General features: G+C 45.4%; 1 protein-coding gene across 3 annotated transcripts in view; it reads right to left on the bottom strand.

The window, feature by feature from the left end:
• Positions 1 to 12,028: 12,028 nt before the first annotated feature.
• KIAA0930 overlaps positions 12,029 to 18,950 on the bottom strand; it is a 113,472-nt gene continuing 106,550 nt past the window's right edge. For all 3 annotated transcript variants that reach the window (XM_082256651.1, XM_082256652.1, XM_082256653.1), the window contains exon 10: positions 12,029 to 12,638. In XM_082256651.1, the coding sequence (XP_082112777.1) occupies positions 12,598 to 12,638 (41 nt within the window). In that variant the 3' untranslated portion in view covers positions 12,029 to 12,597. The remainder of the gene's footprint in view (positions 12,639 to 18,950) is intronic.

The raw sequence follows: 18,950 nt of genomic DNA, 5'->3' as shown, positions 1-18,950 counted from the left end.
CACACATGATACAGGAGACATGATACAGGGGATGGTCAGAGACCGCACACATGATACAGGGGACGGTTAGAGACCGCTCACATGATACAGGGGATGGTCAGAGACCGCACACATGATACAGGGGACGGTTAGAGACCGCGCACATGATACAGGAGACATGATACAGGGGATGGTCAGAGACCGCACACATGATACAGGGGACGGTTAGAGACCGCGCACATGATACAGGCGATGGTCAGAGACCGCACACATGACACAGGGGACGGTCAGAGACCGCGCACATGATACAGGGGACGGTCAGAGACCGCGCACATGATACAGGGGACGGTCAGAGACCGCACACATGATACAGGGGACGGTCAGAGACCGCACACATGATACAGGGGACGGTCAGAGACCGCACACATGATACAGGGGACGGTCAGAGACCGCACACATGATACAGGGGACGGTCAGAGACCGCACACATGATACAGGGGATGGTCAGAGACCGCACACATGATACAGGGGACATGATACAGGGGATGGTCAGAGACCACACACATGATACAGGGGACATGATACAGGAGACGGTCAGAGACCGCACACATGATACAGGGGACGGTCAGAGACCGCACACATGATACAGGGGACGGTCAGAGACCACACACATGATACAGGGGATGGTCAGAGACCGCACACATGATACAGGGGACATGATACAGGGGATGGTCAGAGACCACACACATGATACAGGGGACATGATACAGGGGACGGTCAGAGACCGCACACATGATACAGGGGACGGTCAGAGACCGCACACATGATACAGGGGACGGTCAGAGACCGCACACATGATACAGGGGATGGTCAGAGACCGCACACATGATACAAGTGTGTCCTAGCAATTACCAGTGGGGAAAAACATTGGTCACTGCACTGTGTAAAGAGGAGTTTAGAAGATATTACAAAGTGCCAATAGTCAATTGCTCAAGGACAGTGAATGGTTAAAAAGCCCGACCAGGTAATTCCTTTAAAAATAACAAAAAATGAAAAGGTCAAACAGATCATTGGAAGGCTGACACAGGACTCTGGCACAAATAACCCTGAAGTTGCAGTGTCTTCTAGAAATCTAATCATCCTTCATCTGTCCTGTGTGCTGTGTAAATAAAGCAAAGATAAGAAGTAGTGTGAGAAGAGGGTGATCAGTGTGAGCATTGCCTATAGATAAGAGTACACAGGACGGGAGAACACATTGATGATGATCATCAGTCTTCTGCAGCCGACATTAGCAGTGAGTGTGTGACAGGCTCATACCTTCTGTATGTTCAGGTATGTCGGATTCTCTCCAGTCTCTAGCATCTTCTGGTCAAATGTGGCGGGCTGGGTAAGCTGATTGGCTAAGAAGGAGTGAGAGGTGGAGCAACTTATCAGCAGCCACACCCTCCCACTCAGAAGAGCAGCGCTATTGGCTGCTTGTTACACTGCTCCGTGCCTCTCCCTCCAGCATCTGAAAGCCGGTGGGAGGGAGAGAGGTAAAGCTGCACACAATCCGCTCTGGTACCGTACGGTATTACCATCACCGTCCTGCAGCACCGAACTCCTTGCTCCTGCGGGGAGCAGGGGGGGCGACAAGGAGGAGGAAATTGTGAGGCAAGAGTCAGCTGCGCCCCTAGGCGGCAGTGCGCCCTAGGCCACTGCCTAGTTCGCCTAGCGGTAGCGCCGGCCCTGCTTGCTGACAAAACAGACAATGCTGGCAGAGGGACAGGTAATGCTAGGTTTGCTATTTGCCAGTGTCCAATCAACTAGAGGTGGAGCATAACCCAATGGTCTAAGAATGGACTCTACTGTGGCCTGTTATGTAGTTCAAGAATTACATTTTACAGACCTGTAAATTCCTCTTCTTGGAGTACAGTACATGACACTGGACTTGTATTAATAGATCATTGGTTTTTTGAAGGCTACCTTCAGGTTATTGGACATTGACAACAAAACTTGCTAGGTCAGCCCCTAGAGCACCCTTTCTCAACCTTTTCAACACAGAAGAACTCTTGAATTAACTTTGTAGTCTAAGGCAACCCCTGCTAAATATTACTATATCTACAACTTGTGGCCCCCCTTACAGATAGCTAAAAGGATCAATGGTGTCGGTGGGAACTTTTCTGAGAGGCAGAAGTTGCTCATTCCTCAAGGAACCCCTAGCAACCTCGGGAGGAACCCTAGTCGAGAAACCCTGCCCTACAAATGTACTCATATAACTCTGCCCACTCCATAGGATGCCAGCTTTTAAGTGAGCAAGCAGGAGTGCTCAAGTCACAGGGGGGATCTGTGTTCTGTACTGTTCTCCAAGAAAAGGAATTGAGAGGCAAGTCAAAATTCCTATCATCTTAATTATATAGAACAGGACTTCATAAACCATGAGACTTACCCAAGCAATAAACTGGTGGCTGGGCAACAACATAGTAAACAGAACTGCCAACAGGCCCTAAAGAAAATAAGAGTTGAAGAACCCTAACAAAACACTTGGATAACAGCTTGAAGCCCCTAGACGCCAAATCTCACATTAGCTGAGGCCTGAGTATCCACCTGGTAGAATATAGAGAATATGTGAACAGAGGACCAGAGGGCAGCCTTGAAAATCTGGAAATAGATGCTTGATGCTGAAAAGCCCCAAAAACACCAACAGCCTTGTGTAATGGGCTCTGATAGGGAAAGGATGAACTCTGTCCCTAGGGGGGTAAGCTATGGAGCCAAGTTGCCTGATCCATACAAGTGAGGATGTCACACCACTTCCTCAAACTCAATCTTTCCAAACCTGAGCTCATAATATTAGGAATGTACCAAGATTTCACAAGAATGTAAGCGATTGTGTCATCTCAGACAACATCGCAGTCCAAGAAGTGGATGGCGACTCTGTTTGATGCCTGAACAAAGATGGTGCTGTCTTGGAGAAAAAAAAAAAAGTAGACGAGGGCATTGTCAAGGGGAATACTGAGATCTCAGACAATTAATAAATACTTGTTAGTATTACAAATTACCTAGCATGTATGGAAAATGTTACTAATGATAAATCCACTTTACAATACAGCAGTTTATGAGTTGAGCCTAGCATTCTTCAGCACTAAGGTAACTCAGGCATGTCAGGTCCCATTTTCTGACATTTTCAGCATCCATCAAAGCCTAGAGCAGGGGCGTCAAACTCCATTTCATCGTGGGCCACATCATCATTATTGTTGCCCTCAAAGGTCCAGACTAGATGTCCTGAGCACCCCAACCCCCCCCTTTCATCAGATGTCGAGTTCCCTCATTATCAGAAGTCGAGTCCCCTACCCTCCCATACATTACAGTGCACCCCCATATCTTATGCTGCCGACAGGCAGAAGCTGGGGGTGGAGCTGGGAAGCAGAAAGTCTGAAGGAGGACCTGAGGAGGGCTGGAATTTGCTGAATTCTGAGACCAGGGGAGGCGAAGATAAGGGGGTACTGCAGCTGAACAGAGAGTTCTGTCCTCCTCTCTGCTGCCAACTGCTGAGACCGAGTGGGGGAGGAATGACAGGGGTGCCACGCCTGCAGAAGAGATGAAAGGGCCGCATCAAATGGCCTGGAGGGCCACCTGCGGGCCTTGTGTTTGACACATGTAGCCTAGAGTTTATGTGTAAAGCACATCCACCTATTTATTTATATGCTTGAACTAGTTGCTCTTACAAAGGATACCATGCCACAAAGCACGAGTAACAAACAATACCCATCTGCATGAGGCCTGAAAACACAGAACTCAAACCAGCCATCTGCCAACACTCTTACAACGCTTGCCGCTGTGCTAGCATGTTTGCTTTGCTTTCAATGTTGATCTTAAAAGGATTAAAGCCTCAGAAACTAATTAAAAATGAAATTGTAAATAAATGGATTTTATAGGCTGGAAGACAGATGAGACACAGTAATGAACTGCTTTTACTTGATAAATTACATGTGCCTGAAAGTAATGAATTCCTTTTATGTGCAAACCGTTGATGCTGCAAATTAAACACAAAACAAAGATATGAAATAAACAAAATAGCCGGCAGCATTGACATGAGCACTTGTGTGCAATAAAAAAATATATAGATAACAAGCGTTTAATTACAGGACTTCTGTGAGGCAGAGAGTCGTACAACAGTGTGACTTGTAGTCATGGAGCCTGGGTGGAAGTTCTGGCATACTTTTAGTCCATGTAAAGAGGTTTCTTTAAGCGGAGTTCCGGGCAAAAAAAATTTTTAAGCTAAAAATACCCCCGGGACAGTCAGGGCTAGTGTATTTAAGCAACGATCGCCTCTGAACTGTCCCCTGTTTCACTTACCTTTTAGAAGAAATACTTACCTTAAAAATGTCTTGTCCAGCGCTGCCATCTCAGGTGTGGGCAGCTGAAGCCAGAGCGTCCCTCTTCGGTGACGTCGGAGTCCCAGAATGCCCTGCACCGGCCCCGCTCGTCACTTCCAGGGCAGGAGCGTCATCCCTGAACAGCTTCTGCGCATGCCCAGAAGCTGTTCAGCAGGGAATGACACGCCTGCACCGGAGGGGCTGGTACATGCGCATTGACTCTTGGGATTGATGACGCTCATCTCCCAGATGTCAATGCAAGCAGGAAGTGACGTCGTGCGCCGTATCCGTAGAGGGAGGAAGAGGAAGGAAGGTAAGAATATTTTCATTAAAAACAAGGAAAGTGAAGCAAAAAAAAAAAGTTTAATTATCCAATTCTTTTTCAGGTGTTTTTAAGCTAGCGGATGATGCAAACTTAATTTTTAGGGTGGAACTACGCTTTAAAGAAGTTATTTACTGTTTTACAGTTTTTACACCTGCTGTATTATCGCTTATAAAACACGAGTCCTTGTACCCTTACATACAGCTTTGATTCAACCAAACTAGGGCAGATGGCCAACATTATACAATCCCTGGCAAAAAAGTATGGACCCATCACTATTGGAAAATGTTCATTCAATTGTTTAATTGTGTAGAACAAAAAAACTAATCACAGACGTGCCTCAAAACTATTTTCATTTAACATTCCAACCAGCTGGCTTTAAGCCCAGGTTCACACTGAGGTTGTTTTAAAATCGTGCAAGTTCAGCTGAACTCGCACGATTTTAAGCCGGCATTTAAGTCCGACTTCGGGGGGCGATTTCCCAGACATCTGTGCGGGTTCCTGCAAAGAGGTCTACGGAAATCGCACCCCCCCCCCAATCGCCAAAAGTAGTACAGAAACTACTTTTGGGAATCAGTGAGTTGCCGCAAAGTCGGCGTCACACCGATTCGGATGGTGCCATTGCCGGCAATTGGTTCCGATTTGACTTGTGATTTGACATGTTAAATCGAATGTCAAATCAAACCAATGTGGACGTGGGCTAAAAAACACTTAAAAAAAATAAAAAAAAAATAAAACTGTAGTCAATTGCACCTATTTTTGCAGATCACACAGATGAAAAAAATATGGAATCACTCACTTCTGAGGAAAATATGGAATCACCATGTACTTTTCAGTTCATCTTCATCAGATTACATTGGCTAATTAGTCTGCAGTTAAAAAAATAGTGCTTGCACACCTTGGTGAGCTGTTGCACCAACCTGATTGACATGAATCAAGGCTCCAACACGAGAGATGTCAGTTGTAAGGAGAGCATTATAAAACTTCTTCAAGAAGGTAAATCTTTACGGAATGTAATATAAATAGAAGAGAAATTTCCGCGCTAGATGTGACAGAAAACCAAATGATTAAGAACAATAGTGAGCAGCTGGCACAAAATCAACTAACAGTGATTCAAAAAATACAATAAAAACCAAAAAGTGCAGCGCTGAAATCAGTATACAATTATATAGCTGAAAAGCTCATATAAAAAAAACAAAAAAGGAGAGGGGATAATGTCCAAATGAATAGTCCCAATATTAAGTGCAGAGATGTGAATCCACGTGCAAAATAACTTTCTTCCAGTGACACCAGGGAAAAGTGTAGGAAGGGGACACCCTTGTGCTCCGGTATAACAAGCAGCTTACCGAAATTCCGTGGTTGCTCAATTTAATGAGACAGCCTCTCCCAGCTAGTAGTAAACCAGTAGGTCAACCGATATCAAGCTCAGGTGCTTCGAAAGACTCCAAAAGCCGAAAGCCGTTTCCGGTGTGTTGTTAAACCGATCACATTAATATGTGGCACACTTGGAACTTCTCATATACTCCATTGAACGTAAAGCCATATGTAGAAAGAAACAGAGGCCCATAGCGTAATCCCGTAAACCAATATGTAAATTTATTAAAAAAACTACTTACAATTTAAAAGACAAAAACAGGCATGTAGTATGTGCCGGTCATGGATCTAACTGCGGCGTCCCGCAAGTCTCCAGATCAGCATATGGATAAACATCCGGCTTCGTTGGGGGGCGTGTGGACGTTTATGTCTGGGATCGTCAACGTTTCGTCATAAGAAAGACTTCTTCTGACACCCAGAAGAAGTCTTTCTTATGACGAAACGTTGGCGATCCCAGACATAAACGTCCACACGCCCCCCAACGAAGCCGGCTGTTTATCCATATGCTGATCTGGAGACTTGCGGGACGCCGCGGTTAGATCCATGACCGGCACATACTACATGCCTGTTTTTGTCTTTTAAATTGTAAGTAGTTTTTTTAATAAATTTACATATTGGTTTACGGGATTACGCTATGGGCCTCTGTTTCTTTCTACATATGGCTTTACGTTCAATGGAGTATATGAGAAGTTCCAAGTGTGCCACATATTAATGTGATCGGTTTAACAACACACCGGAAACGGCTTTCGGCTTTTGGAGTCTTTCGAAGCACCTGAGCTTGATATCGGTTGACCTACTGGTTTACTACTAGCTGGGAGAGGCTGTCTCATTAAATTGAGCAGCCACGGAATTTCGGTAAGCTGCTTGTTATACCTGAGCACAAGGGTGTCCCCTTCCTACACTTTTCCCTGGTGTCACTGGAAGAAAGTTATTTTGCACGTGGATTCACATCTCTGCACTTAATATTGGGACTATTCATTTGGACATTATCCCCTCTCCTTTTTTGTTTTTTTTATATGAGCTTTTCAGCTATATGATTGTATACTGATTTCAGCGCTGCACTTTTTGGTTTTTATTAAATCTTTACGGAATGTTGCAAAAGATGTTGGTTGTTACAGTCAGCTGTGTCTAACAACCTTCCCATTTGATTTGTACTTGGTGCCGAATTTTAAAGAGAAGTGTATTGGTAGACCAAGGAAGACATCAAAGCGTCAAGATAGAAAACTTAAAGCAATATGTCTTGAAAACAGAAAATGCACCACAAAACAAATGAGGAACAAATGGTCAGAAACTGGAGTCAATGTCTGTGACCGAACTGTAAGACATCGCCTAAGGAAAATTAGATTTACATACAGAAAAGCCAAACGAAAACCATCATCAACACCTAAACAGAAAAAAACAAGGTTACAGTGGGCTAAAGAAAAGCCATCATGGACTGCGGATGACTGGATGAAAGTAATATTCAGTGATGAATCACCAATCTACATTGGGCAGGGTGATAATGCTGGAACATTTGTTTGGTGCCGTTCCAGTGAAACGTATGAAGATGACTGCCTGGAAAAAAACATGCAAATTTCCACAATCATTGATGATATGAGGTTGCACTCAGGTAAAGGTACGAACGAGAAGAAAGTCATTAAATCTTCAATAAATGCAAAGTTTATATTGAGATTTTGGACACTTTTCTTATTCCATCAATTGAAATGATGTTTGGTGGTGATGACATCATTTTCAGGATGATAATGCATCTTGCCATAGGGCAAAAGCCGTGAAAACTTTATGCAAGCCTTTATGCAAGACATATAATGTCAATGGCATGGCCTGCAAATAGTCCAGGCCTCAATTGAAAATCTATTGTGGAAACTAACAAAAATGGTCCATGGACAAGGCTGCAACCTGCAAAGCTGATCTGGCAACTGCAATAAGAGAAAGTTGGAGCCGGATTGATGAAGAATGCTGTTTGTCGATAGCTTGAATTCTCCGAGGCATAGATTTAACTGTTATAAAAGCCAGAGGTGGTGCAACAAAATACTAGTGGTGTACTGTAGTGTTTTTTTTTTTTTTTTTCCAGAATTGAGTGATTCCATATTTTTTTCCTCTGCTTGATCTGCAAAAACTGTTGCAATTGATTAGTTTTCTTACTTTTTTTTTTTAAAGTGTTTCTTAAAGCTAGAAGGTTGGGATTATAAATAAAAATAGTTTTGAGGCATGTCTGTTATTAGTTTTTTTTCTATAAACACTTGTGGTGATTTCATACTGGTTGCCAGGGAATACCGGAATACTTTTAGAAGAATTAAGTGCACCCGGGAGGAATCAGACGGAGATCTGTAGAGGATAGACGCACATACTCCCAGACCTCAGAACAGGAGTTAAAGAGAAATGACTGTAATCTATGGAGAGGATATTCCTCTGGTATAATGGGCTTGATCTAGAAAGGCCTGGTGAGATCTATGATCAACTTTTAAGTGGGCGAATTCTGGACTTTCAGATGGATGATTTATATTATTGGTTATTTTTTGAGGACTTATGCCATTTATGAAAGCTGTAGAGGTAAAACTTTGGATACAACTGATTTTATTGCAGATGCATGGATCTCCCTATTCTTAAAGCAGAACTTCACCCTTAAGGGAGTGTTCCGCTTTATGTCTTCCTCTTCTACCACATTATTTATTGGGGAGAGCGGGTACCTTATATTGATCACCTAGGCGATCCGAACAGAATTTCGGCCCCTTTTTCGCCATCTGGGGCACGTTAGGTCCCAGAAGTCTGTGGTACTATTCACAAAGCAGCTCATGACTGCACAGTGGGAAGCTGGCTTCCCGCAGTAAACCATGGAGGAGGGAGGAGACGCAGAAGACTGAGGGGGAAGAAGCTGAAGCCGCTGCCGCCATCATTTGCTGCTGCCTGCCCTCGAGGTGAGTGAGCCAGCGACGGGGGGGGGGGGGGGATGTATGGTATGTGGCCTGGGGTGGTCCATCTGCCACCCCCCCTGGCCCATGGAGCACCAGCCACCACTGCATTCTATGGTTTTAGTTTTTAGGTTTTAGTAAATATAAGGTTTGGACTAATATGGGAAGATTAAGCTGAGAACCTTAGTTTCATCTCACAGTGCCTAAGTACCGGTATGTGAAATATTAGTGAATGTGTGCAGCTGTGATCCGGACAAAGCTTTTTGGAATTTTGACAATATTGTCAATTCGAACAGGTGAAGGAGTTTAAATGTATGCAATGTTGGACAATTTATTGATTGTTTTTCACAATAAAATGATGATGATTTTATACGTTACACTGCATGATTCTTAAGAGTAACCTACTATTTTCAGGAGGTTCTCTACAACCTTTGAAAGCTTTTTTTTGTTATGTAGTTTATTTAGTTACAAAATCAGAATCATGATTTGTGGCTTTTCTATTTCCAAGTGACTATGCCAGGAAGCATCCAAGTGTGGTCAGTTTGCTTCTTTGCATTCCACTTGGGAGCACAGCCTGCCTGTACTCAGATGGTCAGACTTCTGCGCACACACCCCCTTCGCAACCTATCACTGGAAAGTTCAGTGTGCTGTTGTTTCTCTGCTTTCTGCTGGCAGGTCCCCCTCCTCACTGTGTATTTCTGCATTTTACACAGGAATGTGCCTGAGGACACCCCCCGCCCCCCTTCACAAGGAGATTCCACCCCCACCTCTTTAAGCCCCTTAAGCAGCTAAGAACAGTGATAACATATAATTTAAATGCAGCAGAGCAGAGAAAAATTAGGAATCCTGTCCTAACAGATAAGGTTGTACTGCATTGCAAAGCTGTGTATATTTCAGAAATGAATAAATACAAAACCTTTTGCAGCTAAAGAAGCCCCTCATATGTATTTTATAAAGCTGAACAAGTATTGTCTAAATACAAGATAGGCATGCTTATTCTTTATTAATCTTGGTAAGCTTTGTGTATTCCTTCCAGATATGTACCGTAATACAGTTTGAAAGTTTATCATTGTGAAGGAGGTTCTAGTAATTAAGCCTAGTCACTGCTGCTCTCTCTCCTTGTGCAGGGTGACAGGTCTTGTCTCCTCCCCTCCTGTAGTTTTCTGCAGGCAGACTGTAGTGGGTGGGGGCTGCTGGATCCCTCCCACAGCTCTTTTGCCTGCACAGGATTTGTACAGCAGAATGACGATATCACCACAATGTTATGGTAAATACAGTACTAGGTTTGCAAAGGTATCTTAAGCCATTGAAGTATAGGTTTACATGAAATTGTTTGTGGCTGGAGTTTGACTTTTAGGCTCCTTTCCCACCATGGTGTTCGGGATCCTTGGCGTGATTCTGCCCATAATCCCAAATCGCCATAAAGGCGTGATTCTGCCCATAATCCCAAATCGCCATAAAACGTGATCCCTGTTACTTTTGGGTTATTTTCACCAAAGAAATGTAGCAGAATAGATTTTGGCCTAAATGTATGAAGAAAGATTATTTGTATTAAGAAAGATTATTTATTTGCAACATTTTATAAACCGAAGTGAAGAAAAACCTATTTTTCTTCAAAATGTTTGAATTTTTTTTCATTTATTTAACAGAAAATAAAAACCCAGTAGTAATTAAATACCACCTAAAGAAAGTTCTACTTGTGTAAAGAAAAATTTAAAATTCCATATGAGTACATACTGAGTAAAGTGCGACAGCATGAAAGAAAGTTGGCTTTGGCAGGAAAGGGGGTGAAAGTGCCTGGTATTGATGTGGTTTAAGAGATAAAACATGGGGAAATGTACATGTATTGCAGACATATCTTGAAAAGGTTTTTTTTTTTTTTTCTTCCCTATTATTTTGCCTTCACATAGTCATAACAATGTTCTCAAGGGCTCTGGGAGCCTAAAATTCACATTTGGAGCTGGTAGGTGGCTCGTCTTTCCCCTCCTATCGCTGGGTCATTATTATGAACGGTTGGTTTAATAACCAGGGGGCTGAAAGCCAACCATTGACATGGACTTGCTTCTTGACGGTATAAAGACCATTTGGACTAACAGATCTAGGGGTATTAAGAACACTGACAGGTACATGTAGACACAGAAGGGAGCCTACTTCACAATATTGCATTCGACTTTAACATCATTCTTTTAATAAACCTGAAATAGGATGTCCGGGTCCATGACAGTCTGTGTCAAAGAGAATTCAGCACCTCGATTCATAATGCCCCTACGGGGTCTATTGTAGCATCCATGTTAGATTTGTCTCCAACCCTTGTTAGGTCTCCCTGGAGGATTTTTAGCAACGAATGCGCCAAATAAGAATTTTCTAAAAAATATTGGGTGGGCACTATGAGCTCAACCTGATAGCTTTTTCCCATGTGGGGTAATACCACACATTTCCTTTACTGACATGTGTCCAATCAATTTTATTGAATGCAGCCCATCATGCACCTCCCTCTTGTGGGTAATCAATAAAACCGATCACATATTTGATGGAAACAAGGCACCAGAGACCCACACCTGAAGTGGAGGGGCCAGGATATTCGGGGGCCTAGAGCAGGGTTACTTTTGTATACGCATTTTCAAAAGTACCCCACAAGAGGTACACATCTGCCCCATTCACTCCTCTGCTACTCCTTTTTGGCTACCAGGGGCAAAGAGAAATTTCCAAGAGAAATGTGATGGTCTGTCAATACATACACAAAAGTCTATCTCAAAAAAAAAAATTGTCAACAAGGTTTTTCAAAAATCAACAGTTATATTGACCTTTTAACTCGCTTACAAATTACAAAAAAAAAAAAAAAAAAAAAATATTCAGGTCTAGTAAGTTCAGAGGACACCATTCTTTTAGTTTTCCCTCATAGTGTACACGTTATTTCATTTTTTTTTTTTTTTACAAAAGATGAAAATTAATAAATAAAATGGGTTACTCAACAGGTACAGAATTTGGATTGCACAATTTTTCTGTTAAAAAAAAAAATTAAAAACAAAGAAAAAAAACACACATAGGAAAGACTCAGGTGCAAACACGAAATAAAAAAGGAAAACAGAAAGACTTTTACACACTGAGAGAATTTTTTCCAATGGCGAGCGATTAGAATTCCTCGCTTACAAATAACGCATTTCTGTCTCACTCATGGAACACGGACGCCAAAATACATAATAGTTCCATTGCCCCACAGCGTAACATTCAATGAAATCGCTTACCAAAGCGCGGACAGCATTAGCAGTGGGTGCACTGTCCCTTCGTTTGTTCATTTTGCACTTGCAATCAAAAGTAGGATATAAACAAATTGTTTTTAAAGCCTGCTAGTTTTGAACACAACCCCTTTTAATCAAGTCTCCGACCAGAACACTGTGTGATGTCAGCCTGGGAAGGGTTAGAGAGGCACTTTAGATTGGCTGGTAGTTTGTTTTTTTATTATTTTTAACCCTCTTCTTACTGCAGGGACCAGGGCGGGGTAGTCAGCCTGGACAACAGTCAATTTCATTTATTACGCCCAGTGCATTTCTGCTCACAGACACAAGGTGGTAGTGTTATCAAAGGAAACCACTGCAGGTCAAGGAGGCACTTTGGCAGTGGAGTTTCAGTTTTCAGATGGTAGCGACAACTTTTTCTGCTATGACATCAGGATTGGCTTCTGTCTCACCTCCAAGATATCTGCAAAGAGAGGAAAAAAGTATAAGCACACAGCTGTGATTGGATGCATTCTTTAGGACATCAGTGATGGCGAACCTTGGCACCCCAGATGTTTTGTAACTACATTTCCTATGATGCTCATGCAGTGTAGTTGAGCATCATGGGGAATGTAGTTCCAAAACATCTAGGGTGCCAAGGTTCGCCATCATTGGTAGGTAATTCCAGGCAACAAGTGACACCAATCACTCCTAAATATATGGCAAACATTGCAAATGCTTTATTCCAGGAATCTCCTCACATATGGTGTGAAAGGAGTGTTTTCCCTTAAATCGGATATGTAGCTTCCTTTTTCTTAATGCTCAAAAGGGCGGCAAATTGAAGCTTCTGAGGTAGGTTTCATTCTAGGGTCATACGTCTAACCAAAACGGAGACACCCCTCTTTCTGTGGGGACAGGGAATTTTGTAAAATCTTACCGTAAAATTCCTTTCTGAGTCCTCCGACAGTCGCCGCCCACTCATACAGTCTTCACCAATGGGTATTGACTTCATCTCCACAGGAGTAACTAGGCATAAGACTTGTTAAAAAACAAAGCATTTACATAGACACACCCATGGGGGCTGTCCCACTGGTCCAATACCCCCCGCATCAGCCATCCCAACCCAGTTTCGTAGCAAGCAGTTAAGTCTATAAGAACCCCAATAGAGGGGCGGGGCGGCGACTGTCGGAGGACTCGGAGAAAGGGATTTTACGTTAAGATTTTACAAAAATTCAGTTTTCTCTTACGTCCTCCGACAGTCGCCGCCCACTCATACAGTCTTCACCAATGGGATGTCCCAAAGCAGTGTAGACATGAGGGGTGGGAAACGCAACTGTCAGAAAGGCAACGCAGTACCCACATCAGAGAAAGGAACCTTACATGAACAGAAAGGTAACCCACTGGGTAACAAAAAAGGCTCAACATGAGCAACAACCCAGGAAAGGAAATAACCAAGGGAATAAACAACCCCAACAGCCAGGGACCCACAATAAAACCAGGGTCCCCTCACGGTACTGCCGCACAGAGAACTTTGCGGCAAAAGGAAGCATCAGCTGATGTCAGAACATCAATTTTGTAGAATTTGGAAAAGGTGTGCACTGACGACCAAGTCGCAGCCTTGTACACCTGGGCCACCGAGGCCTGATGCCGGTAAGCCCATGACGCACTCACCGCTCTGGTAGAGTACGCCTTGACAGGAAAGGGCGGTACCCGTTCCTTCAAAGAATAGGCCTGCACAATTGTCTGTCTGATCCATTTTGAAATCGTCGCCGCAGACGCAGCCATACCCTTCCGAGGTCCCTCAGGAAGGACAAAGAGAATCCGATTTCCGAAAGGATTCAGTTGACGACAGGTAAACCGTGATCTCCCTGACAACATCCAAGGAATGCAGGGCAACCTCCTTAGGATGCTTAGGATTCGCACAGAGCGAAGGCAGAACACTGTCCTCATTAAGGTGAAAATCAGAAACCACCTTTGGAAGAAAGGACGAGTTAGGTCGCAAGACCACCTTATCCCTATGAACTACCAGGTAAGGGGAGCGGCAACACAAAGCCGCCAACTCTGACATTATGTGAGCAGAAGTGATCGCCACCAGAAAGGCAACCTTTTTAGACAGCAGAGTCAACGAGATTTCCCTGATGTTTTCAAACGGGGAACCTTGTAACACGGACAGAACCAAGTTCAAGTCCCATGGAGGTAAGGGTTCCCTTCGAGGAGGGGCCAAATGACGCACACCTTGAATGAAGGTGCGAAACAAAGAATCAGACGCCACGGGGGGCTGAAAAAGGACAGCCAGAGCAGATACCTGGCCCTTAATCGTGGCCAACGCAAGGTGCTGGACCACACCAGACTGAAGGAAAGCCAACACCCTCGCCACCGAGTATGAACGAGGAGAGAAGCCCCTGGACTCAAAAAGGCAAAATAAGCTTTCCATGTACGGTAATAAATCTTACCAGATGAGGCTTTTCTAGCCTTGAGAAAGGTAGGAATGACCTCTGAGGAAAGACCCCTGTCTCTCAGGACCTGGCTTTCAACAGCCATGCCGTTAAAGCCAGCGACTGTAAAGCAGGATGGAAGATCGGTCCCTGAGACAGTAGATCTTCTCGCATTGGTAGCCGCCATGGAGGCTCGGCGGCCAGGTGAACGATGTCTGCGTACCAGGACCGGCGTGGCCAGTCCGGCGCCACCAGACCAAGTGCCCTCGGCAGACAGGTTGCCCAGGACTCCACCCCACCCCGACAGGCTGGCATCCGTGGTAAGCACTGTCCATAGTAACGGCCGGAAAGATTTTCCGTCCGCCAAAGCCGGGGACTGAAGCCACCACAGAAGATCCATGCTGGTTTGGGGACTCAGAGACACTCTCAGATCCAAAGACTGAGGGAGCCTGTCCCATCTGGCCAGGATCTCCGCTTGGAGAGACCTCGTGTGAAACTGTGCAAACTGTATCGCCTCGAAGGCTGACACCATCAGCCCCAGGGACCGCATACAGGTCCTGAGTGACGAGGATTCGTTTTCCCTGAGGGCCCCGACCTCGTTCTGTAGGGTCCGGAGCTTGTCCTCCGGCAGGAACACCTTCGCTTGAGCAGAGTCCAGAACCATTCCCAAATATGGGAGACGAACCGAAGGAGACAAGGTCGACTTCTGCACGTTGATGGTCCACCCGAACTCCTGAAGCGTCTGAACTGTAGTGGAAAGATCGCGCAGCAGGCTCTGGCTGCCACTCGATCTTAACAGGAGATCGTCTAGATACCCCAAGACCGCAATGCCCTGTGCCCGTAACAGGCCCAGAACAGGAGCCAGCACTTTGGTAAACACCCTTGGAGCCGAAGCAAGACCGAAAGGTAACGCCACAAACTGATAATGTTCCTCCGCGATAGCGAATCGGAGGTACCTCTGATGACCCTCGAAAATGGGGATGTGTAAATACACATCCTTCAGGTCGATAGAGGCCAGGAATTCGCCTGGACTCAGGGAAGCTACCACCGAGCGAAGCGATTCCATGCGAAACTTCCGAACGCGCACAAAGCGGTTCAGAGCTTTTAAGTCCAGAATAGGACGCACCTTGCCCTCCTTTCTGGGCACAGTGAACAGATTTGAGTAAAACCCCCGAAACCTGTCCCAATGAGGCACCGGGACGATCACCCCCTGGGCGAGGAGATCTTGTACCGCCTGATGAAAGTCCTGTAATCGCCCTGGGGTCAAATGAAGATCTGAGGAAAAGAATCTGTCCGCCGGCCGCGAAAGGAACTCGATCTTGTAACCTGATCGAATGATTTCCTGAACCCACCTGTCCGGAATTCGGAGCAGCCAAGGCTGGAGGAAACCGTGCAAACCTCCCCCCACCCCTGAAACGGGTGAGGGCGCCCCATCGGGTAGAGGCGGACTGGGCCGCCGCACCAGCTTGGCCGGATTTAGGTTTGCCCGCCCAGGGCTTTCTCTGGCCACCCTGGCCCTTGAAGGGTTTGCCCTTGTTCTGTGCCTTGAAGGCACGAAAGGACCCCTGATTTGGTTTAAAGGAGGGGCCCCGCTTACCGTGGAAAAACTTGCCTTTAGGATTCTGGGGCAGCAGAGTGCTCTTGCCCCCAGTGACCCCCTTTACCAATTCATCCAGTGATTCCCCAAACAGGGGAGACCCCGCATAGGGGATGTCAGCCACTGTTTTCCTTGAAGTCTGGTCAGCCAACCAGCTTTTCAACCATATCAGGCGACAGTTAATCACCGCGACACTGGACAGGCGCGCAGCTAATGGGTCCTCATTCAAGGCCGCATCGCACAAATACATGACTCCTTGATAGATCTGGTTCAGAATCAGCCACCAGGGTGCGTCTTAGCACCTTGGTCCAATCCGCCACAGCCTGAGCCGCCATGACAGAGGCGAAAATAGGCTTTAGCAGGGAACCCGCCACCATGTAGGCATGGCGGGCAAGGGATTCCATCCTCCTATCCATAGGATCCCTAAACACCGGAGAATCTTCGGTGGGTACCAGAGTGGCCTTGTACAGTCTGGCCACAGTGTGATCCACCTGAGGTGCCACACACCAGCGCGAATCGGTAGGAGACGCAAAGGGATAAAGGAGTTGAAACCTCTTAGGCACCACAAAGGGAACACCTGCGCCGCCTTGCGGGTCCTGTGTGTACCAAAAGAAGACACAATGCCCGGAGGATTGGGCTCATCCTCTAAATGTAGTGTTTCCTTAATGGTAAGAATTAGCGCATCCATAGCTGCGCGGTCCTCGGACGTCCCAGGGGGGGAATCATCCACCCCTGCAACCTCCGCCTCCCCCTCAGACAGAAAAGAGCGAGACCCTTCAAGGGGCACGCCACCTACGGCAACCATATCCGATTCAGAATCAGAAGACAAGGAAAAACAAGGCCTTTTTCTGTCAGCACGTTCAGTCATCAGAATATCCACTTTGGACACCAAAGTCGCCACTGCAGCAGACAAGGTAGACAGAGCAGAAGATTCAGAGGAACCTGAATCCCCCACTAAGGCTGTGGGAAATTTTTTGTCCAGAGATTCCATAGTAAAAAAGTTTGTTTTTTTTTTTTCTTTTTTTTGAAAGGTACTGGCCCTGGTACAGCACACTGCTACAAGACTGTGACAAACAGACCCCTGAGCAGGATAAACTGATAGCCAGAAGTATTTTGCACACAAAAAAAAGGACAGCAGACAGACCCCCACAAGTGTTACCACCACAGCCGATCTCTTCTGAACAGAAGGAGGAAGTGAGGTCACCGCAGAAGACTGAACTGAGACTGCAGGCCAAGGAAAAATGGTTGCCTATAGAAAGTAATGGGAGGCTACGGGAAAATGGCCACCGACTCGGAACAAGCGTTTTGCCACACACAAGATGGCGCCGCAAGGCTCCAAAACACACCACATACAATGCTGTATAAGCGCCCACAGTGAAGCCAGACATGCTGCCCACACCTAAAATGGCGAACCGGCGGTGTTTAACCCCGCAGCGGTCGCCACACGTGTCTGTACCTCCAAATAGCACCCTAAAGTGACACAGGAGAGGGACCCCCACAGCACACTGGCTGTGAGAAAAAACCCCCGCAGGGACCGGAATCAGGGAGCCCAAAAACGCACAGACATGAGGGGATAACACAGACACACAGGACTGCCAGCCCCAGACAGAGGCCCCACACAGAATGTACTTACCTGTACTCAATGGCGTGGGGTGCCTCATCGACGGGAAACTGCCCACCCTCAGATGGCAGGGGTGCCGTCATCCACAAACGCAGGACGCTAGCAGTGCACGGAGAACCGTGGATGAGGCGTCTAGACGTGGTAGCCACCTCGCAGGCTGCATCCCTGAGGACAGGGATGGGTCGTTTGCGAGGCCAGGGCGAACACATAGCCCGCTAAATGCTCGATGGCGGGCTGGGATTCCATCAGGCCCTCTGTCCTGGAAAACCAGGATGACCAGTCCGACTCCCAGCTCCGCAAACGCCGTCTTCATCCGAAGATCCGACTAACGCTGACAAAATAAACAGTTAGTAGTGCTAGTAGAAAAAACACATTTGCAGCAAATAAATCATAAAATAGAAGAAAGGCTGAGACTGTAGCCCCAGCACAGGGAAGCCTATCTTACTCCTTAACTAGGCAGAAGACAAACTGAGTTGGGATGGCTGATGCGGGGGGTATTGGACCAGTGGGACAGCCCCCATGGGTGTTGGACCAGTGGGACAGCCCCCATGGGTGTGTCTATGTAAATGCTTTGTTTTTTAACAAGTCTTATACCTAGTTACTCCTGTGGAGATGAAGTCAATACCCATTGGTGAAGACTGTATGAGTGGGGCGGCGACTGTCGGAGGACGTAAGAGAAAAAATAATTTATAAAATCTCGAATACTCATTCATAAAAAAACAAAGTTATCCAGAATATTAAACCTGATTATTTCAATGTGAGAATTGAGGGATTATTAAGGTTTTTCTTTAGACGTTAATTTTATTATAATTTTTACATAATTAATCTCTATTTTTTCTGTTTTATTAATATTATTCTTCCATTTTATTATATTGGTATTGAGGAATTTTAGAAACTTAAAAACCTTATTCCTACAATACAAAACTGGTATGTAACAGTCTTTTTATTTCTTTAATTTAACATTTTAGTTTTCATTTTTTCTACTTTGTGAGGGTTCTGGATAAGGTCAGGGAAAATCGATCCAGCTCTACAATGTAGCAAGAGAAAAACTTCCAAAAGTGATCTATTGCTCGCCACTGTAATCAACGCTCAATAGATCATGGACTGGGCTCTACTGCTGCATGGGGAGGGTCGGGGATGCAG

This window comes from Pelophylax lessonae, assembly GCF_965119305.1.
Source record: "Pelophylax lessonae genome assembly, chromosome: 4".
Classification (NCBI taxonomy): domain Eukaryota; kingdom Metazoa; phylum Chordata; class Amphibia; order Anura; family Ranidae; genus Pelophylax; species Pelophylax lessonae.
Note: the sequence above shows the minus strand (reverse complement) of the source record. Positions and strands in the feature narration are given on the sequence as shown.